A 24,397-nucleotide genomic window follows, 5' to 3' on the forward strand; every position below is an offset into this window, starting at 1 on the left:
GCAGACCTTTTCAACCGGGGTGTCTTCAGGGGTGCCTTGGCAAAATACCTAAAAATTGCCCAAAAACTGTATACGAGCCAACTGGTGGTTCAAGCCTTCCTATTAGTTACACAAAGCCACAGGTTTTCATTGTGTACCATTACATCCTTCTAGCCACCAGTGTCCTAACAACCAATGATGTCATTAGTAAATAGGAGGACGTCAGGTACCTTCCCCTCCCCTGCCCCTTTCCTTCAGTGAGGGATAGAAACCGAGGGAAAAGAGAAACATTGGAATACTAATCAGTAATAATCGTAACAACAATTATTAAAACACCATGGAATGTCCCATTAATTAAAACACAATCTCAATATCACAATCTATATCTATCTCCCTACAACTCAAATTCCACCTATCTAAATGCATAAAGCTGCCTCTTATGCAGCCAGGTGGGACTGGTGAAACCGGTCAGAAGCCTTACATACAATCTCCATCTCCATGTCCCACAATAATTGACTGCAGAATGGTTCATCCCTGTGGATTTTTTAGGGAAAATACCGGGATACCTTGGGCATAAATGAATAAAGTATATTGAACATGCCAGTATATGTGAACAAGATGTTTATGCCAAAAAATTGATTAATTTGTCATGTGGCACTTATGAGCAGTTGATTGAATTTAAGATACAAATGGCATTATGTGTGAACAAGGGACTACAGTTTATTTATGCCATTAAATTGGAATTATCTTTATTTAGCATTTATTCAACAGCCAGGAGCCGTGGCAGCTATTCTGCCAATGTTTCCTCTTACTCTGTGTTTCTGTGGAACTGAGTGGCATTTGCAGGCCTATTTTTTTATTACTTTTTAAATATTATAAAATTTTGCTTTTTCAGTGTTTTCAGAACAGGTTCTTTTTTTTTCTTTGCTTCTTTTAAAATTTAGCCATTGATCTGTAACCTAATACAATAGTTAAAACTTTTCAAAAAAAGATTGTATTTTTGTCAAAAAACAGACTCTGTATCCACTAAACAATAAATGAGCACCTGCTATAATACACAAAAAACACAAAGAATCCTGCGAGCCACCACTGTCCAGATTACCATTAAATGTATAGAGAAAGAAAAAGCTGCTGGCGTTATGCACCTCTTACAATTCGTGCAAACATAAATGAGTAAATACTACGCGGCACTATAAATATGATCTCATCAAAAATATAGAAATATGTAAAAGGTAATAGGATCAATCTAAGAAACAGCAGCTAAAATCAGAACAAATTGTAAAATAAATGAATTGAAAAGTGCTGCACTATGTAATATGCACTATACACCCAATGATTGGATACCAAATGTATATATAACATAGAAACACACAAATATTGACCAATGGTGAAGTGCCAGTAAATAATAAATAAATAAAAATAAGGGAGTGGAAACTCAAATGCACAGTGGAAAAAAAATTATATATATATATATATATATATATATATATATATATATATATATATATATATATATATATATATATATATATATATATATCAAGTAATAAAGTGCTCATGAGCAGACAGAGTGTCCTACTGTGCTTCTAATCAATACACAGGGTAGTCCATGCAATCACAAAACAGCTTGGTAGGTGTTCAAATGTGCCAAGGTGTCCTCCCTCCAGTGATCCCCTAAGTAGTGAACGCTCACCTTAGAGCGTGCGACTTAGCGATTAAGCCAAGTCTAAACACGCATTTAAACCTCCTCTGGGCTCAGAAGGGAAAAAACTGCATCCAGGGCTTCTCAGTGAAATACCTCCGTTTATGCAAAAATAAAAGCGCTTGATAGTGTAGTAGGTTTAATGAACACAGGCAAACAAACCCTAATACAGGGTACTCCCATTTATAAAGTGCATTTAGTGCACCACTCTATTGCTATAGACTGCTCCTCGTGCCGTCCTGTCCCCTCCTTTTTTTTTTTTTTTTTTTTTTTTTAAATTTATTTATTTATTTATTTATTTTATTTATTATTTACTGGCACTTCACCATTGGTCAATATTTGTGTGTTTCTATGTTATATATACATTTGGTATCCAATCATTGGGTGTATAGTGCATATTACATAGTACAGCACTTTTCAATTCATTTATTTTACAATTTGTTCTGATTTTAGCTGCTGTTTCTTATATTGTTCCTATTACCTTTTATATATTTTTATAATTTTGATGAGATCATATTTATAGCGCAGCGTAGTATTTACTCTGCTATAATACACTGTCCTTTCCGAGCACTTTGCTGATACAATGTAGTTCTGACTTCTTCACATGCTTGTATTTTTAGGATATACTGTAACTTCTGCTTCTGGGAAAGGAGGAGAAATCTACATTGCAGGACAGCCTCGATACAACCACACGGGTCAGGTTATCCTTTATAAAATGCATGGAAGAGACATCAACGTTATTGGCACGTTAAATGGAGAACAGGTGAGTGTCCATTACTGTGACTATTTAATAAACTGATCCCTTTGGATGCACATAGGGGAGCCAGTCATTCAATGGGTTGTGGCGTGCCTGAGGACATTCCCCTTTGTGGTAGGCCTCCAGGCTTTGTCCAAAATGTATCTGGCCTAATAGGAATACAAGCACATTTGATTTAGTTGCATTTTGGCGTGATTACATGTGTCTTGAGATTGAATTTTAAAATAGTTAAAGATATGAGTTGAACATTTAACCACTTCAATACCGGGCCTATTCTGGCACTTCTCTCTTTTTTGGAAAAAAAACGGTTTCATAAATTAAAAAATAACAAAACAGTAAAGTTAGCCCATTTTTTTTGTATAATGTGAAAGATGATGTTACACCGAGTAAATAGATACCTAACACGTCACGCTTTAAAATTGCGCACAATCATGGAATAGCGCCAAACTTCACTACTTAAAAATCCCCACAGGCGATGCTTTAAAATTTTTTACGGGTTACCAGTTTAGAGTTACAGTCTAGTGCTAGAATTGTTGCACACGCTCTAACACACGCGGTGATACCTCACATGTGTGGTTTGAGCGGCGTTTACATATGTGGGTGAGACTTACGTGTGCGTTCGCCTTCTGAAAAATTTTTTTTTTATTTTTACACTTTTTTTTACATTTTTTTTTTTTGGTCACTGTTATTCCTATTACAAGGAATGTAAACATCCCTTGTAATAGGAATCTATGTGACAGGTCCTGTTTATGGAGCGATGTGGGGTCAATAAGACAATAAGACCCCACATCTCTCCTCCAGGCTGGAAAGCATGAGATCGGGAAAAAAAAATCACCAATCTCATGCTGACAGCCGCGATCGTGGCTTCGTTTATTTCCGGGTACCCGGGCCTCCGACGGTCATAGAGATGACTGGTGACCATCTGGTCACCAGCCATCTCTATCGTCCTCATCCGGCGCCGGCCGATTCTTTCTCCGGGCCCCCCGTTGGAACGAGAGAGCCTGGAGAAGCACCGGATGGCGGCGGGAGAGGGGGAACGTCCCCTCCCGTCGCCTATAAGAACGATCAAGCGGCCGAACTGCCACTATGATCATTCTTATTGTGCACAGAATCACCGGCTGCAAAGAATGATATCTGAATGATGCCTCTAGCTGCAGGCATCATTCAGATATCCCCCCTAAAAGTCAAGGACGTCATTTTACTATGGCCAGGTATTGAAGTAGAATACATCTATTAGGTCTTCTGTTTACATTGAACCCCAGGTAAGCCTATGATCAGTTTAGGTGATAGCCTTTGTAATTATAACAATTACTAGTGCAAAGTTTTGTCTGATTGGATGAGGTGAAGATTGTGATGTCACCGCCCGACCTCATCCAATCAGAGAACGCTTTGCAGGCATTGAGAAAATGCAATCGGTTCCCTGAATAATGCCTGTACTTAGCAATCACCCTTGTGTTTTCACAATACAGTAGGGCAGCCACTTGGCTAGGACTTGGAAGCTAGGGAAGATCACTTGAGTAGCTGTACCTACTACATTGATTTTCAGCTTTCATGGGGTTCACACAGGCATGGCACATATAAACTTACACTGGTCCAAGATTAACCAATGTAAATGTGTAAACAATTCCATACCTAAACCTCAGCTTTAAAGGTAAACTGATCAGTTGTAAAAAAAGCTTGTGATTGCTTTTTTGTGCAAATCTATAAATCAATATTAAATACACAACACAACACACCAACAACATGTAGATTAATCTTCTTCCACCCAAACTGGCTGCAGTATGTGTGAAATCTTTATAAACAATAGATTGTACCATCTGTCTATGTACTTTGTAGAGACTGTCAAATTTGTAATTTCTATATACATTAAAGGATTGCAATACCTTAACATATATCTTTGTTTTGCTAATGCCACTTTTTTTAGATTGGGTCTTATTTTGGAAGTGTCCTTACCACAGTAGATATAGATGGAGATGATGTCAGTGACATTCTTCTGGTTGGCGCACCAATGTTTATGGGAGCTGAAAAACAAGAACAAGGAAAAGTGTACGTCTATAGCATTCAGGAGGTTAGCATTTTCAGATATTTATGTGATTTGATAAGGATGTAAGTTAGCATTTTACTTACTGGCAGTCTCTCTGAGTTATATTCACCTCTCTGATTCGGGAGGGGTGAACCACCAGCTCACATTTATGTATATACTTTTGTTGTTTTGCTGGTTTATATTTTCTATTGACTATATACAGGCATGGGAGAGTTGTTCACTTCAAATTTGACAGAGGGTAAAGGTAGGAGGAGGGGTTTCCCCTTAAAATAAGCTATCAGTGTAAAATCTAATTGTCCTGACGAAGCTGTATATCCCTAAGAGCGAAACGTATCAATGTCAGAGCATTCACCTCATGTTATCACATCCCTTTTCCAGAAGTCTAAGCAGCTTGACAGCTGAGTAGCAAGCGGATTTGCATGTGGCAGCAGGAGCCTCCAGTGCTACAAGCTCTCATAGCTTGTGTGTTCTGGCAGATGGAGAGATAGGAGAGCTGAAAGGGGACCCCAGCTACTTGAGGAGCATGTATGGCTGGTGAGCAAGGAATATAGTGTGAGTTTAACAGCAGAGAAGCCGGCAGATGTGTCAGTGGGAGTGGAACCTCCGTGTGCTATAAGCAGGGCCGGACTGGGAATAAAAACCATATCTGGAAAAAATGTCATACCAGCCCCATAGCATTATTATACCAGCCCAACATCAAAACCATCATAACGTCATTATTTCCTTGTTCGTGAAAGGGAAAACCATGCATTTTAAAGCACATTTGAAGAGTGTATTTTTTATATATATATATATATATATATATATATATATATATATATATATATATATATATATATATATATATATATATATATATGGCAGATATAAAAGCACATAGGACTATATATAATATATATTTATATATATATATATATATATATATATATATATATATATATGCAGTGGGGAAGGAAAGTATTCAGACCCCCTTATTTTTCACTCTTTGTTATATTGCAGCCATTTGCTAAAATCATTTAAGTTCATTTTTTTTCCTCATTAACCACTTCAATACAGGGCACTTATACACCTTCCTGCCCAGACCAATTTTCAGCTATCAGTGCTGTCGCAGTTTGAATGACAATTGCGCGGTCATCCATCACTGTACCCAAAATTTTTATCATTTTGTTCCCACAAATAGAGCTTTCTTTTGGTGGTATTTGATCACCTCTGTGGTTTTTATTTTTTGCGAAACAAATAAAAAAAGACCAAAAATTTAGAAAAAATAAAAGTTTTGCTTTTGTTTCTGTTAAAAAATTTTGTAAATAAGTGAGTTTTCTCACTGATGGGCACTGATAAGGCGTCACTGACAGGCACCGATAAGGCGGCACCGATGAGGTGGCACCAATGAGCGGGCACTGACGATGGGCACAGATATGTGGCACTGATGGGCACTCTTAGGCGGCACTGATGAGTGGCACTGATATGCTGCACTGATGGGCATTGATAGGCGGCACTGATGGGCACTCATGGGGGGCACTGGTGGGCACTGGTGGGCACTGGTGGGCACTGATGGGCACTGATAGGCGACACTGATGGGCACTGAAAGGCTGCAAAGATGGGTTCTTATGGGTGGCACTGATGGGCACTGATAGGCGGCACTGCTGGGCACTGATACGCGGCACTGATACACGGCACTGATACGCATCCCTGGTGGCACTGGCAGTGGTAAGCATTGTGAGTGGGCACTGATTGGCAGCTGCCTGGGCATTGATTGACAGCTGCCTGGGCACTGATTAGTATTTCCCTGGGGGTCTAGGGGGCATACCTGGTGGTCCAGTGTGGATTGCTTCGCTGGTGGTCCTGGGTGGCTTCCCTGGTGGTCCTGGGTGGGATCCGAGGGGGGGCTGTGCTGATAAACAATCAGCACAGACCCCCCTGTCAGGAGAGCAGCCGATCGGCTCTCCTCTACTTGCGTCTGTCAGACGCGCGTTAGGAAAAGCCGATCACCGGCTCTTCCTATTTACATCGTGATCAGCCGTGATTGGACACGGCTGATCACGTGGTAAAGAGTCTCCGTCAGAGACTCTTTACCTAGATCGGTATTGCGGGATGTCAGACTGACATCCCGCAACAACGTTTGCCGCGATGCGCACCCCCGGGGGCGCGCAGCGGCTCAATATCCTGCAGACATCATATGACGCCCAGTCAGGATATTGAAACCACTTTGCCGCTGTCATTCTGCTATATGGCAAACGGCAAAGTGGTTAATGTACACACAGCACTCCATAGTGACAGAAAAACACATTGACATTTTTGCAGATTTATTAAAAAAGAAAAACTGAAATATCACATGGTCCTTAGTATTCAGACCCTTTGCTGTGACACTCATATATTTAACTCAGGTGCTGTCCATTTCTTCTGATCAACATTGAGATGGTTCTACACCTTCATTTGAGTCCAGTGTTTGATTATACTGATTGGACGTGATTAGGAAAGCCACACACCTGTCTATATAAGACCTTACAGATCACAGTGCATGTCAGAGCAAATGAGAATCATGAGGTCAAAGGAACTGCCTGAAGAGCTCAGAGACAGAATTGTTTCAAGGCACAGATCTGGCCAAGGTTACAAAAAAAATTTCTGCTGCACTTAAGGTTCCTAAGAGCACAGTGGCCTCCATAATCCTTAAATGGAAGATGTTTGGAACGACCAGAACCCTTCCTAGAGCTGGTCGTCCGGCCAAACTGAGCTATCGGGGGAGAAGAGCCTTGGTGAGAGAGGTAAAGAAGAACCCAAAGATCACTGTAGCTGAGCTCCAGAGATGCAGTCGGGAGATGGGAGAAAGTTGTAGAAAGTCAACCATCACTGCAGCCCTCCACCAGTCGGGGCTTTATGGCAGAGTGGCCTGACGGAAGCCTCTCCTCAGTGCAAGACACATGAAAGCCTGCATGGAGTTTGCTAAAAAACACCTGAAGGACTCCAAGGTGGTGAGAAATAAGATTCTCTGGTCTGATGATGCCAAGATAGAATTTTTTGGCCCCAATTCTAATCGGTATGTGTAGAGAAAACCAGGCACTCCTCATCACCTGTCAAATACAGCCCCAACAGTGAAGCAAGGTGGTGGCAGCATCATGCTGTGGGGGTGTTTTTCAGCTGCAGGGACAGGACGACTGTTTGCAATCGAGGGAAAGATGAATGCGGCCAAGTACAGGGATATCCTGGATGAAAGCCTTCTCCAGAGTACTCAGGACCTCAGACTGGGCCGAAGGTTTACCTTCCAAAAAGACAATGACCCTAAGCACACAGTTAAAATAACAAAGGAGTGGCTTCACAACAACTCCGTGACTGTTCTTGAATGGCCCAGCCAGAGGCTTGACTTAAACCCAATTGAGCATCTCTGGAGAGACCTAAAAATGGCTGTCCACCAACGTTTACCATCCAACCTGACAGAACTGGAGAGGATCTGCAAGGAGGAATGGCAGAGGATCCCCAAATCCAGATGTGAAAAACGTGTTGCATCTCTCCCAAAAAGACTCATGGCTGTATTAGATCAAAAGGGTGCTTCTACCAAATACTGAGCAAAGGGCCACCAACCAGCAATGGGATGGAGAGATTGGGATTGAGGCGTGAGATGTGGTGGTCCGCAAAGTTCTGAGGAACTGGCAGTCCTTTCAGTGTAGTTAGTTGACTCAAGAATATTAAGTATCTCATACGATAGGGAAAAAAAGAAAGGTAACTTACATCTGTTGAGGCTACGATCACCTTATGGGGCAGAGAAACACAACCTTCTATGTGCGCAGATGGAGAATAACCCGTTCCACACAGAATGAAAGTTGTCATTCTCAATGCCACGGTGGTCTAGATCCTGAATCTTCGGGGGGTTCTCAGGCAGTTCAAGAAAAAAGATCTGGGTGCTCCTCTAAAATACCAATATGTGTATGCACAATACTTGAACAGTGTATCCAAATCAATTTGAGCAACAATTCAGTAGTGATTCAGCAAAAATTCAAAATATTGGTACAAAAATAAAGTCTTTGCTACAAACAAATGAAGTCCATACAATATGTGAAAGTTTCAAACAAACTTCTTAGTATCCAAACCCAAGGGGTTAATTCTTGAAGTGAATATGCCGTGTTTAAACTGTGTCTTGGACAAAACAAGAAAAAGGGTGCTTTTAGAAGGAATCTTCCACCACATAAAACACACGCCTCTTACCAGATTAATATGAGCTCCGATTATAGAGATCACATTCACTTGAGGTATAATTAGAAAATCATCAGTAGGAAGGAGACTCCCTCTGTTCCAATCCCGATCAATGAAGTGATCCCACAATGTAAGATGGATGGTGCTGGGCCACTCCTTACTCTCAACAATTTTGACAATATAAAAACCAGCGTGACAAACACAGTAATGTGCACAGTGGCAGTCAGCACCAGCCTGCTTGTGCGGAATGACGTCACAGAGTTGGTTCCACCCAATGTGTTTGCCCATAATAGGCATCAACTAGGAAAGGAGCCTCCTTTCCTGCAATAATTATACCTCAATCGAATGTGATCTTTATAATCGGAGATTATATTAGTCCGGTGTTTTGTGTGGTGGAAGATTCCTTCTAAAAGCACTATTTTCCCTGTTTTGTCCAAGACACAAGAATTAGCCCTTTGGGTTTGGATACTAAGAAGTTTTTGAAACTGTCACATATTGCATGGACTTCATTTTGTAGCAAAGACTTTATTTGTGTACCAATATTTTTTATTTTTGCTGGACCACTACTAAATTATTGCTAAAATTGATTTGGATACACTGTTCAAGTATTGTGTATACACATACTGGTATTTTAGAGGAGCGTCCCATTGTTTTTTCTTTATTTTGTACTAAGCCTGTGTTTGGACTTATTGGGTTGCAGCCTTCTTTATTTATTTATTTATTTATTTATTTATTTATTTATTATTTTCTGAATCACAAATTGTTTTGTTAATCAATTTGTATTGATAATTTTTTGAAAGGTGATGGGATAAGCGCAGGGTTTCTTTATTATATACTTCTTAGGCAGTTAACAGAAACTAGGTGGGTTTGGGTACTTTTAAAAAGCCTGTCGGTGGTCCAATTGGCCAAGGCGCCTGTTGTTGTCTATTTAAAGACTCATACACATGACAGCTCAGGTCAGAGCCACTCTCCTAACAATCCAATGTTAGTACAGCGATCTCCCTTGCTGTGCTATTGTGTTCTGACAGGGGGACGGCCCTCCCACCAGAACGCTCCGGTCAGCGATCTCAGCCATTGGCACCGATTAGGAGACGGTCGGCAGACCTTTTTCGGTCATGAGCCAGTCAGCTTCTGTCAGACTGGCTGCCATAAACACGTGCCGTATGCTGGCTGACATTTGGCCCCTGTGTACTAGGCTCAAGAATAGAGAGTCATCTGGTTTATTGAATATCAAGTTGCTTTATTTCAAAGATTGGCATTGAGATTGGTATTGTTTACTGGCACTGGTGGGAGGGATTATTTATGACCAGTGAACACTAATAATTGAGCTGAGCAACAATGTATGTTAAATGCTCCTGATCTCTGCACTCTATACACCAGGTTGTATGTTACATGTTCCTGACTTCTGTACTCTGTATGCTAATGTACATAATCTTGATCAAGGTACTTGTTGCAACAGGAACTGGTTGCTAAGCAATCTTCTGTTTTAAGAAGGCTCTATTTTTTATTTTGGTGCACACAACACTACAATGTGGTTAACATGAAAAGAATATCAACATACTTCAACAATGCTGTGTCAATGGCCTTTAAGCAGATTCTTTTATAAAAGAGAACCCATACTAATGGGGAACGCAGGAAGTTCAGTTCAACAGCTGTTATGGTTTCACTGGCGTTATGCAAATATCTCTTTTCTCAGGGCTGATGGGCAGCAGTAAAGGCTAAGCAAAGAAGTAGACCCTTTTCCACTCCTCTGAAAACTAGGAAACATAATTTAAAGTGATTGATTTTTCAAGTCATTTTTTCCTACTAAGTAGATAATGTTCACACATACTTTGTCTTCACAGGAGACATTTAAGCATGAGATGAGTTTGGAGCCCATGAACCAAACCTGCAAACAAGAAGCGGAAAATGAACCCTGTGGGGCTCGCTTTGGAACGGCTATTGCAGCTGTGACAGATCTCAACCTGGATGGCTATAATGATGTAGCTATAGGTGCTCCTCTAGAGGGAGATCACAGAGGAGCTGTGTATATTTATCATGGAAATGCAAAAACAATAAAAAGCGACTATGCTCAGGTATGTGTCAAAAAAACTGTATTTGTTGGCCTCATACTTTGTACTTAAGATCAGTAAAAGCTATTGATATAAAAGAGTGGTTTTGTTTGATTCCTAACAGCGTATTCCATCAGGCGGAGATGGGAAAAAAGTCAAATTTTTTGGTCAGTCTATTGATGGTAAAATGGACTTGAATGGGGATGGACTGACGGATGTAACAATTGGAGGTCTTGGAGGTGCTTCTCTTTTTTGGTAAGTTTTGAAGTCGAGTTAAAGTCAATGTAAACCCTGACAATGAACTTCTACTATTTACTTCCTTTTGATTTGTTCAATAAACAGTTGAAACCATCATACAGGTTTTTATACCCGTTGATCCTGCTAGAAGTTCAGTGAGCTGATTCAGGATGAGGTTCAAGTTTGCCTAAACTTTAGGTTCGAGGAAGATTCCTAGGATACGCATTCGGAACAAATCGTGAACTAGTGGCTGAAAAGTTTACATTTCACCTCCAAAAATTAAAAACAATTAACAAACTGTTTTGTTTTAATTTTTGGTCAGAACCAGATTTGACACCTCAGTAAATCTGTCCAAATCTGTTCAGCTAGAAAATATAATAGCTAATTTTTGCTGTTGTTGTGGTTATCATTGTTATAATTACAAATCTTTTATCATCTATATATTAAGTGACTATGGCAAAACATTATGCAGTCCTTTTGTGCCCCTGTTCACTACTGGGGTCTGACTGCTTCTAACTTCATAGCCAGATCTTGCCAACTGTTGTTCCACTGTCTATTGAGTGGCCAGTAAGACACATTCATTGGAAACGAGGTTTTGTGATTTGCAGAGTTTAGTATTAGCAGTTAAGGAAAGCCAGGTGACAATAAAAGTGAAACTAAATCAGGGTGGAGCACAGAGGAGACTTTCTTGGTTAATAAAGTTAATAATGGGTGTCTTCTTCTAGGCAGGCTTTTACTTGTTACATAGCACATAGTTACATATAGTAGGTGAGGTTGAAAAAAAAAGATAGAAGGCCATCAAGTCTAACCTATGTGTGTGATTATATGTCAGTATTGCATTGTATATCCCTGTATGTTGCGGTCATTCAGGTGCTATTTTTTTGAAACTATCGATGCCCCTCCCCCACTGTGAAAGTCTAAAATGGAGTATAGATTTGCTTTGAATATAAGAAACCAAAACAAGCAAATTTGTATATCCAATATAGCAGAACATGCTATTAAAAATGAAATATACAATATCATACTTACTACAAAAAAAAAGAGATCCTTTTCCCTATAGCAGGCTAAACAGCATAGTTCTTGTTCTATCTAATCTGTCCCTTTCTATAATGTAAAAAGCCCGGTTGTTCCTGCCTGTTCCTGCCTGTCCCCCTTATGCCCTGTACACACGATCGGACATTGATCGGACATTGATCGGACATTCCGACAACAAAATCCATGGATTTTTTCCGATGGATGTTGGCTCAAACTTGTTTTGCATACACATGGTCACACAAAGTTTTCGGAATTTCCGATCGCCAAGAACGCAGTCACGTACACCACGTACGATGAGACTATAAAAGGGCAGTTCAGAACCAAGCGCAGCACCCTTTGGGCTCCTTTTGCTAATCTTGTGTTAGTAAAAGTTTGGTGAGAGACGATTCACGCTTTTTCAGACTCGTGGTTTTCAGATCGTTTTCTGCTGTTAAGTTTGTGCTTGTGGGTTTGTATCTGGTCTTCAGTGCGTGCAGAGAGTTACGCGTGACTCTGTCATTGTGTTCTTGTTCGTTCGTTACTGTTTTTCAGGCCTTGCTGTTCTTCAGTGCGTTCTGTTACTTCGTTCTGAGCAGCCGACCGTTTTCTAGCCATGTTGCATATACGTACTCCTCGTAGAGTTCGTGTTGTGCGGGTTTGGTGTTGGGGTCCTTACCTTGACACAAGCCTAGTCCATGAACAGGATGGGGAGGAGTTCATGGACCAAGAATTGGTTGCTCCAGCGTGACCAGTTCTGTCACATGCCTTTGCTCCGTGAGATCCGTGAGAATAATCCTGACGATTTCAGGAACTTTCTCCGGATGACGGACCTCGTATTTCACCGTTTGTTGGCTTTGCTGACTCCTTATATCAGCAGGCAGGATACCTGCATGAGGCAAGCCATCACTCCGGAGCAGAGGCTAGTCGCCACCCTGCAGTACTTGGCGACGGGGAGAAGTCTGCAGGACCTCAAGTTCTCGACAGGCATCTCCTCCCAGGCTCTGGGGATCATTATCCCAGAGACCTGTTCTGCCATCATCCAGGTCCTGCAGAAGGAGTATATTAAGGTAAGATTTTTATCCTTTAATCTCAAATTTTATTGTATTTAATGTGTGTTAATATATTGTATTTCTTTCCTCATTCCCTAATTACCATGATTGTAATATGCTGTGAATGTCCCCTTTGTCCTCATGCATGCTGGAATTTTAGGTTTTATTTTTTGTCCTTCATGCATATTTGCCTTCACTTACCTCCCCAGCATGCTCTCCTGGCCCTATATTCACCTCGTGTAGTCATTTAACAATGTATTTTGTCAGCTCCATAGTAGTGCTTTACCCTAAAAACCCCCTAAAATTTCGAAAATTGTGATGTGTGGTTGAAATTCAGGCAGAGTACCAGAGGCTTTTTTTTGGTGTCCCAAAATCATTTGGAACCCTCCCTCCCACCAACTGCTAACTCAGCTGATAAACATCCTCTATCTGCTGACTTTGCCAAACCCATACACACTATACCCACCTCTTTAGTGGTCAGATTTATGGATGAATTCCCCAAAGCATGTAGTGCAAGGGCCTGCCTGAATACTTTCAAATGGTACTGTTTAAAGTTTTGGTATCCTATTATTATCTTGATAGGTAATAGCAGAATGTAAAAATGTGCTAAAATGTGTACAGTGTGTATTTATCTCTTTGTATTATGACACTTCTTACCTGTCCAGTGGGCTGCCAATAGTGTAAAGTATGGAGGGGCTGGCCAAAGTAATACACATTATTTAGGCATTCATCTCTCAATGAAGTGGAGAGGGTTACCTGTCCAAAACATCTCCCCCCCATAAAATTTAAAAAATGGGCCATGAGAGGGGGGGGGGATCTGATAGGTGGACCTTATACCTGTGTCTTTAAATACTCCCTAAAATAAATGTTATACTGATGTTGGCCAAGAATGTTTGTGTCTAATCTGCTTGCAATGTTTATGTGCAAAATGATTAATTTATTTTTCCTGTTTGACTCCATAGTTCCCTTCCACGCCACAGGAATGGCAGACTGTGGCCTCCCACTTTGCCCAGCGGTGGGACTTTCCTAACTGCGGAGGGGCAATTGATGGGAAACACGTCCACATCGTCCCACCACCCAACTCGGGGTCATACTATTACAACTACAAGGGGTTCAATAGTATTGTGATGTTGGCGGTGGTGTCGGCTACTTATGAATTCCTGTATGTGGACGTGGGGAAGAATGGCCGGATGTCCGATGGTGGAGTCATCGCCCAGACAGAGTTCTACAGGCATCTCCAGAATGGCAGCTTGGACTTGCCACCTCCAGAAGACAATGTGGAAGGACTCCCATTCGTCTTCGTTGTGGATGAAGCGTTTGCGCTGGGGGACCATCTTATGCGGCCATTCCCTATGAGGACCCTCACTCCGGACCAGAGGGTTTTTAATTACCGGCTGTCCAGAGCCAGAAGAGTGGTGGAGAACACGTTTAGAATCATGGCCAGCCGGTTCCGCCTATTTCTTACACCCATACACATGGCGGAGTATAAACTGAATCATATCATCCTGGCGTGCTGTGTTCTCCACAACGTTTTAAGGTGAAATTCTGCCAACTATGCTGCCTCAGTTGGGCCTGAGGCCGGATCTCAAGTAAATGAACCAACCCTGACGGCGCTTGAGGCTGGCCGTCCTGGCTTGCCCCCCCTGAGTGCCCGCAAGGTCTGTCTTAGATACCTTGATTACTTTGCGGGTAGGGGGGCCATCAATATGCAGACAATGTCTGATACATTTTTCAAATAAACAAAAAATTTTAACTACTAAAATCTTTGGTGACATTTACTGCTTGTGTTTCTTTTAGCTGACCCTGACAGAAATGTGGGGAGTCCTGAAAATGGCGTGATTGTGTAACCTAAAAAAGCACTGTTGGGTGTTATTTACTAAAGGAAAATACAGTTTGCACTACAAGTCCACTTGAGACTGCACTGAAACTGCACTTGTAGTGCAAAGTGGATTTGCCCTTAGGAAATAACCCCCATTGTCAACACATTGAAAACACCAATTTTACCACAACAAAATTTTAGGAGCATTGAAACAATAATCCACACATTCTTGAGTATCAATCTTTTTAATACAAGCACAATCACATGTGCATTTATAAAAGGTTTTTAAAACAAACCAACATGTTTGTTGCATAACAATTTTTTGGGTCACATTAATAAAAGTAGAAATGTCCATTTAAGGTAAAACAGGCATGTTTCAAACAAACAAGAAGTACACAAATATGGAACTTACAAAGTTCAACTTTTGTAGAAATTGAAGGCAATATCAGACATGAGTATTTATAAACTGTGTTTGATATTGCGTTCAGATGGGGTGAAGTCACCCCTGGAAAAGCCAAATTTTGAAGATGCACACAAATTGTCGAATGTCAACATATGCTAGCTGCCATCACGGGGGATCAAGGGACGTGTTTTGGGGGTGCAACCCCTTCCTCACAGCTACTTTATTATTGAGGAAGGGGTTGCACCCCCAAAACGCCTACATTGATCTCCTGTGATGGCAGATAGCACATGTTGACACACTGTGTGCATCTTGGCTTTTCTCGAATATGTCCAAAAATCTGAAAAATTTTTAAATTAAAAAAAACACAAAAAAGTAAGGGATTTGGAGGTGTTTTAAACTCTCCCTAAAACATCAATGATGTTCTTCATTTTGTTTTTAACATCACTGATGTTTTTCTGGATGTTTTCCAAGTCCCTATTACACCCCATGATCTCCCTGATCAGGATCTGGGCACTCTCACTGGTGAAATGTCCTTTATCCACAACATCACGATCACCTAAAAATATAAAAACAAAAACATACCATGTATTATAAATATGCCGCCATCCATCTCTTACCTGAGCCTGTGGTCGCAGACACCTGTTGTGGTGACTATTTCCACCACGTCTCCTTCCTCCTCCTCCTGTTGACTTTGTGGGATTTCCACTTCCTCATAAGGTGGGGGGTCTGTGGTCTCCTCGGATGAGGGGTGTCCTCCGAGTCTTTTCTCCCCTATGTAAAAAAAATATGTATACTTAGCACACAGATATTCAATGACAGAAATAGGAACATGAAACATTGTTTGGAAGTGTCGTACAATTGTCTGTTTTGGCAGAGTTCCAAGATGAAGAATTATTTGGGTCACTTTGTGAAGCTTGAATACTTACCTGTTTTGTACAAGCTTGGGGGCCAAAGGCTTCGCCAATTTCTGATGTTTATCCAGCGTTGCCTCCCTCTTTGTTTGGTTCTGATCCCTTAATAAAGGAATTTTGGTTTCAATTATACTCGCCTATGTGTGTTTTCCTTCAAAAAGGACAGTTTGTGAGGAGGTAGGTACATTTCAAACATACAATGTGAAATTAACAAGAGACACCAACACCAAGCAATCTCCTTGAGATTAAATAATACAAGATAATAATGGTGTTTGTGGTAACTTGACACATAAAACACACCCAAAAATATTCAGAATTTAAAAAAAAAAAAACACGATCAGGCTTGAAAAAAATACAAACCCCAAAAAAAAAAAAAACATATATCTTTTTTGACAGATGTGACAAAGCAAAATATATTGATGAAATCATGATAAATAATAAAGAAAGAAGTTTGTGATATCTCTGTGTGAATATCAGCAGCAAAACGACTTAATTCTTCTAGCATTATAAAGAAGAAGAGAATGCGCTTCATTAAACAATTTTAAACATTGCAGGGTGACGAAAGTGCTATATCCATTCCGAACGCTCATTTTACCAGACCGAGCTGTTCCGTCTCGGAATTTCTTCTGAGCATGCGTGGCACTTTGTGCATCGGAATTGTCCACACGGTCGGAATTGACGCGATCGGATTTTGTTGTCGGAAAATTTTATAGCCTGCTCTCAAAATTTGTGTGTCGGAAAATCCGATGTAAAATGTCCGATGGAGCCTACACATGGTCGGAATTTCCGACAACACGCTCCGATCGCACATTTTCCATCGGAAAATCCGACCGTGTGTACAGGGCATTAGTGTGCTGACCACGGTGATCATGGCTGCTAATCCATGATACGTGGTCAATTTACGTGCCTACGTCATCCCACCGCTCTCCTCTGTCTCCCCTCTCCCCCTTCCTCCCTGCCTGTCAACTCCTGTGTGTCTCTTACCAGCCCCTCCTGCCGCTATTAGTAGTTGGCAGTAAAGTTAAACAAAGATTAATGCCAGCCCCTCTGTTCTACCAAGCCATACTTTACTGTGTACATGTTTGTATAAAATTATGCCTCTAATTACCTTATTTCAGTTTGTTTCTGGTTGTTCATGTGGCCGCTCTCCTCCCCCGATCTAAGGGCTACAGAGAGAGGGGCTGAGAAGACAGCACAGCAGTCATGTGACCTCTCCGGCTGACGTCAGAGGGGGATCTCGGCTTCTCACTGTAGCCCTTGGATTTCTGGTCGGTCACGTGACCTACCAGAAACTGAAATAAGGTATTTAGAGGCATAATTTTATACAAACATGTACATAGTGTAATATGGCTTGGTAGAACAGAGGGGCTGGCAGTAATCTTTCTTTGAGTTTACAACCACTTTAACTTTATTAATTTAAAAGGTAACTTTGCTTTCATGAAAAGAAAAGTAAATGGGAAAAAAAAAGTAATATAACATACAATTGCTACAAAAGGCATATTATAATATTGTTATAAAAAATTACTTTTCCTTTTCAATCTTCAGCCACTGTAATTTTCTGTAAAATTCAATGCAATGTGGCAAACTGGAGGCATTCCGTAAAAAAAAAAAAATTGGTCAAATTCTTTGCAATGTAGAATATGTAAGGGCAGACTTGAATATACTTTTACAACATTAATGAGTTTAGTGTTTTTTTATTCTAGGTCTCGAGATGTTGTAGAAGTGACAGTAGCAATGCGTTTCCATCCAGACACCATCAACATGGAAATAAAGAATTGTGGGATCAACAACAGAAATACTGTGTGCATCCAGGCAATGTATTGCTTCAGAATAGACCTTAAATCTGGTGAAAACAAGCAGGAAATTTATGGTATGTATGTGGTAATTTTTGAAGTAAACTGTATTTATTTATTTATTTATTTATTTTACTATTTTTTTTTTTATTTGATGTAGATCTGGAGTACAAAATCACACTTGACTCACATCGTTTTCTATCTCGAAGTCTTTTCATTAATACCAATGGAAGGGATGTACAAGGTGTAGTCTCTAAAAGTGGCGACTGTGTAAACCACGATTTCTATATGGTGGCAAGTAATACTTTAACCATATTCCTAATACATGAGTTTATTAACAATTATATGAGCTTCCCAATTTCAAGAAGAAAGGGGCTCCATAGTTCACATCATTCTGGGGACATGGTGTTTAAATTATAGCTACCCCCCCCCCCCATTTTCTTATTTTTTTTTTTTCATAGCGTAAAGAAGGATTAAAACCCCTGTCAGTCTTTTTTTTTGTCACCTGTGTGTCACTCACCTCCTGTCCCATACATACAACTGAAGACACAAGAAAATCCTTCCAAAGTGAGAAAATATCACCTAGACAGTAAGGACGTCTTTAAGACGTCCTTATTGGAAGATAATTCCTCACTTTTATTTCCAGTGGTGACACCAAATTTTTCATTTTCAGTCTTGCAATGATCACCAGGACAAACGGAGAGATTGAATCTCCCCAGTGGGGGTCACAAGCAACAATAAAATTCCAACAGTGCTGTATAATTGAGAAACGTGGAAAAATAGAACTGAACCAGTGGGGTTATCTCACAGGTATTGCTATTTGAAATTATTGAAATTAATGTAAATTATCAGGCAGATTCCCAGGCAGCCAGCCAGAAATTGAAGCACCACACCACTCCTAAGAGGGCCAGTTACAATTTCCAATAAAAGTCAGGGGGACAATCTAAAAAGTATCCAACACGTTTTGGGGATCCAAGAACACTCCCTTCATTGGGGCTTGATTGACAGAAATGTGATTTGACTAGAAATTAACTGAATAAATGAACTTTAATGTTATTTTTTCCAGTGTGATTTCAAGTACAGAGCTCATCAGCAACTATATATACTGCTACTCCTTCTGGCTTACGCCCCAACATGTATTTACCATTATCCCAACTTATATCTATTGTCTTACTATAAGTATACAATATTTCACTAGTATTGATCTAGGTGGAAATTCAACTCAATGCATTTTGTTGAACTGTTTGTCAAAGTATTCAGGAGTACCATGGAGTTGTTTTTAAAAATTAATATATCTGTCACAGTATTCCAAAGCATGCCAGGAGATTCACAAACTAAGTGATACAGTAATGCCCTGTACACACGGTCGGACTTTCTGACGGAATATGTGTGATCGGAGCTTGTTGTCGGAAATTCTGACCGTGTGTATGCTCCATCGGACTTTTTCCATCGGAATTTCCGACACACAAAGTTTGAGAGCAGGCTATAAAATTTTCCGACAACAAAATCCGATCCTTTAAATTCCGATCGTGTGTAGACAAGTTTGACAGACAAAGTGCCACGCATGCTCAGAATAAATTAAGAGATGAAAGCTATTGGCTATTGCCCCGTTTATAGTCCCGACGTACGTGTTTTACGTCACTGCGTTCGGAACGATCGGATTTTCCGACAACTTTGTGCAACCGTGTGTATGCAAGACAAGTTTGAGCCAACATCCGTCGGACAAAATCCATGGATTTTGTTGTCAGAAGGTCTGATTAATGTCCGACCGTGTGTACAGGGCATAAGAATGAAAGGGCCTAATAAATTCCCTTTAACAGCACATTCAACTGCAAACTGGCCACATACCAAAGAATGGGATTTTTACTTAAAATACATGAGTGAATAGGCGCGTATTGTTATGTAGCCTGTACATGTGGCTGCTTTTTTCACATATGTGTTCTCTTTTCTATCCTAGGAAAAGCCAGATTTTTTGAATTCTGTAAATATTTCTGTTGAGTTCAATTTTAAAGATCCAGAAGAAGGCCCGGTTCTCAGCAATGAGCATCCGAGGATTATAAATGCATATGTAAGTACAGACTTAACACAGAACTGCATATGAAAGATCTTACATTTACAGTGCCTTGAAAAAGTATTCATACCCCTTGAAATGTTCCACATTTTGTCATGTTACAACCAAAAACGTAAATGTATTTCATTGGGGTATTTATGTGATAGATTCAATACTTTGTAGAACCACCTTTCGCTGCAATTACAGCTGCAAGTCTTTTTGGGTCTCCACCAGCTTTGCTCATCTAGAGAGTAATATTTTGCCCATTCTTCTTTGCAAAATAGCTCAAGCTCTGTCAGATTGAATGGAGAGCGTCTGTGGACAGCAATTGTCAAGTCTTGCCACATACTCTCAGTTGGATTTAGGTCTACCTGGGCCATTCTAACACATGAATATGCCTTATCTAAACCATTCCATTGTAGCCAGTGCTGGGACAAGGTCATCTGGTGCCCAGGGCGAAGATGGCAAACTGCTCCCCCCCCCGGTTGTAAAGAAGGGGCGAGTTATAGTGGGACCCAGTGACACTAAGGCTCAGTTCACACCTAGGCGTTCCGGATTGTGGGCGGAATTGCTGTGATTCTGCCCGCAATTCCCAAATTGACGCACAGACACGCTTGCGATCCCATTACTTTCAATGGCACCCCAATCACGGTGCAATTTTGTGGCAATTGTCCCTCAACAAATTGCGACAAAATTGCGGGACGCCTATTGCCCAAAAGAAGCTCCGGAATGCCTAGGTCATGAATGTAGCTTTATACACTGATCAGTGCTAATAATATGCACCGACACTGTACTAATGACAACGGCTGAGAAGGGGTTAATATCTAGGGGCATCCAAGGGGTTAGTTGTGTGCTCAACAATGTGTAATGTGTGTACTGATTTTTACCATAGACTGTTTTGTTTATTTTCCCTGCTTTGCAAGCAAACATTTCCTTTGTATAGAGCCCTGTGTTGATTGTCAACACAGGGCTCTGGGCTGTGATTGGACACAGCCAGTCAATAGGTCCCGGCCATGAATCACTGGTTGGGATCTGCTGACATACTCCCACTGTGTCAAATCACTGGGGAGTAGGCGGGCAGGGGCATGCACCCGATATCTTAAGCCTAGATTCACACTGTAGCAATGTGAGAACCAGTGCGATTCCAGTGTCGGTTCCCATATTGCATCTCTCCCGCAGGAAGTTCACGCTGCCCTCTGCGAACTGCTGCGGGTGTCAATAGAATGTTAATGACACCTTCAGATCAGTTTGCAGATTGCAGTGCGAACTGTGGATTCGGACAGGAATCGGATCGCATGGGTGAGAACATGCAATCTGATTCTAGTGCGGGGTAAAAAAAAGTCCCTGCATCTTTTTTGTGCAAATCTAATGCGAGTTCAGCCATACAGCTGTATGGCTGAACTCGCATTGCACTGACATCGCATGTGATCGGCAGTGTGAGTGCGAATCATATGTGATGTCTGTGTTCGCTACAGTGTGACCCTATAGGCTGAAACAGGCAGTGGTGGGTATGTCACGGTGCTTGTAGCTGCCACCCCATCGCAGTATATGTACTGTGAAGGATTGGCTAGTGGTTAATTACCAATGGTATTTGTAATATGCAGCATGAAGGGTAGTTAATGTGTATTATCAATGCTGCATTAGTTACAAGTGGCAGTTAATTAACCCCTTTGTGTTGCATTAGTGGCATCAGTGTTAATTAACTGCTGCAGTATGCAGCAGTTAATTAACACTGACACTGGTGCCACTAATGCAGCCCAAAGGGGTTAAATAACTGCCACTTGTCACTAATGCAGCATTGATAATACACATTTACTATTCTTCATGCATATTAAAAAAAATACCATTGGTAATATATTAACCACCCCCCAAAAAAGGAGTTAACAAATTCATCTGCAGATGGCTTACTTACTATTGCTTGGTTCCTCCTCCTCTAGATCACACTCGCTCCTGTCGAGAAACGTCCCCCATCGGATAGTGTCTGCCCTGTACTGCGCAGGCGCACAAAGGAGACGCCGAAAGTCTCCGAATATAAACGGCTGTTCAGGGCGGATCTTTCTCATCAGAACAGCGCTGCGCCTGCGCAGTACAGGGCGGACAGCCAAACACTATCCCATGGGGGGGGAACTTTCTCGTCAGAACAATGGCAGTCGGGCGGAGATTACTGTGCCTGACAGGGAAGTGAAGGGCTCGTCCTAGCTTGTGCCGGGTGCAGGAGCGCATGGCACAGACATCATAGCAGCTCTCACTGGCTGTGCAGTATTCTAGCCTGTGTATACAGTCCAGCCACTTCACCTGCGCCCCCCTTCCTCTAGTAAATTGTCCTGCCCAGGGCATCCTCCCCCTTCTGCCCCTGCCTTGTACCGGCCCTGATTGTAGCTCTGGCTATATGTTTAGGGTCTTTGTCCTGCTGTACGTTGAACCTCTGCCCCAGTCTCAAGTTTTTTGCAGACTCTAACAGGTTTTCTTCTAAGATTGCCCTGTATTTGGCTCCATCCATTTTCCTATCAACTCCGACCAGCTTCCCTGTCCCTGCTGAAGAAAAGCATCCCTCACAACATGATTCTGCCACCACCATGTTTCACAGTGATGGTGTGTTCAGGTTCATGTGCAGTGTTAATTTTCACATAGCAATTTGCTTTTAGGCCAAAAAGTTACATTTTGGTCTCAACTGACCAGAGCACCTTCTTCCACATGTTTGCTGTGCCCCCCACATGGCTTCTCACAAACTGCAAACGGGACTTCTCTTGACTTTCTTTCAACAATGGCTTTCTTCTTGTCACTCTTCATAAAGGCCAGATTTGTGGAGTGCACTACTAATAGTTGTCCTAAAGGACAGATTCTCCCACCTGAGCTGTGGATCTCTGCAGCTCCTCCAGAGTAATCATAGGCTGCTTCTCTGATTAATACTCGGCCCAACCTGTCAGTTTAGGTGGACGGCCATGTTTTGGTAGGTTTACAGTTGTGCCATACTCTTTCCATTTTCAGATGATGGATTCAACAGTGCTCTATGAGATGTTCATAGCTTGGGATATTTTTTTTAACCTAACCCTGCTTTAAACTTCTCCACAACTTTATCCCTGACCTGTCTGGTGTGTTCCTCTGCCTTCATGATGGTGTTTGTTCACTAAGGTTCTCTAACAAACCTCTGAAGGCTTTACAGAACAGCTCTATTTATACTGAGCTTAAATAACACACAGGTGGACTATATTTACCATATTAGTTGACTTCTGAAGGCAATTGGTTCCAGTAGATTTTAGTTAGGGGTATCAGAGTAAATGGGGCTGAATACAAATGCACGCCACACTTTTCATATATTTATTTGTAAAAAATGTTGAAAACCATTTATCATTTTCCTTCCACTTCACAATTATGTGTCATTTTGTGTTGGTCTAGAACATACATCTCAATAAATTACATTTACGTTTTTGGTTATAGCATGACAAAATGTGGAAAATTTCAAGGGGTACGAATACTTTTTCAAGCCAATGTACATAGCCGGTAAAGGTATAGCCTATAGAGTAGAGCTGAGGTCTCCAAACTATGGCCCTCCAGTTGTTCAGGAACTACAATTCCCATCATGCCTAGTCATGTCTGTGAATGTCAGAGTTGTACAATGCTTCATGGGACGTGTAGTTCTGCAACAGCTGTAGGGCCGTAGTTTGGAGATCCCTGGAGTAGAGTATAGGTTATATTACTGCTGGTCAGGAGGGTATGCTAAGAATTTTTTTTTTTTGTTTTCTTATAACAGAAAGTACCTCTTTAATTACAAAAAATGAAGAGTTTATTATTATAGTAAGCAGAGCCATGCAAATTATTCTTTTATGCCTCTGAGCCATCTCTGAAGTATGAAATGCATGCATGTAGTTTGAAAGAAATAGTTTGATAATACCGAACTGCATCTGCGTCTGGGCTGGAAACCAGTACTTCTTGTAGGCTGAGGGTCATAAAGGGATGAAACACATGGCTCCACCCAGAATTTTAAAAATGAGGATTAAACATCTTATTTTTTGCAATTTGTGAAGAAATTGAAAGAGGTAGATGCCATCTGGTTTATTATAGTGGTACTAAAGGCAAAATCACATGCATCTATAATGCAGTCTGTCACTAGCATCAACAAAAGCAGTGAAATGAAGGTGTGAAATATATGCACTGTTTGCCTCTGATGCTTCTTTATATATAATGAAACCAAATGCATATATAGCACTACCCCCGTAGGGGTTGCAAATGACAGGGTTCCCCACTGCTGCACTGCCAGGCTACAAGTAACTTGCACATTTTCTCCAGAGACAGGGAACAGTCTTTGAGCCTCGTTTTTGATGTTTTATTAGGGGTAATAACTTGGATGGGGAATAGAATTTATGGGGTGCCCAAGTTGATAGCAACAAAACCAGGGACAACTT

The 24,397-nt window shown here is 41.1% G+C and overlaps 1 protein-coding gene across 1 annotated transcript in view; it reads left to right on the top strand.

The window, feature by feature from the left end:
* Window positions 1–24,397, top strand: part of ITGA1 (integrin subunit alpha 1) — a gene marked incomplete in the record, with an annotated part of 198,473 nt that overhangs the window by 125,197 nt on the left and 48,879 nt on the right. The window contains 7 exon segments of the mRNA XM_073622297.1: window positions 2,302–2,444; window positions 4,363–4,506; window positions 10,512–10,742; window positions 10,843–10,973; window positions 17,855–18,021; window positions 18,105–18,238; window positions 19,902–20,012. Coding sequence (XP_073478398.1) covers window positions 2,302–2,444; window positions 4,363–4,506; window positions 10,512–10,742; window positions 10,843–10,973; window positions 17,855–18,021; window positions 18,105–18,238; window positions 19,902–20,012 — 1,061 coding nt within the window.

This window comes from Aquarana catesbeiana, linkage group LG01, assembly GCF_042186555.1.
Source record: "Aquarana catesbeiana isolate 2022-GZ linkage group LG01, ASM4218655v1, whole genome shotgun sequence".
Classification (NCBI taxonomy): domain Eukaryota; kingdom Metazoa; phylum Chordata; class Amphibia; order Anura; family Ranidae; genus Aquarana; species Aquarana catesbeiana.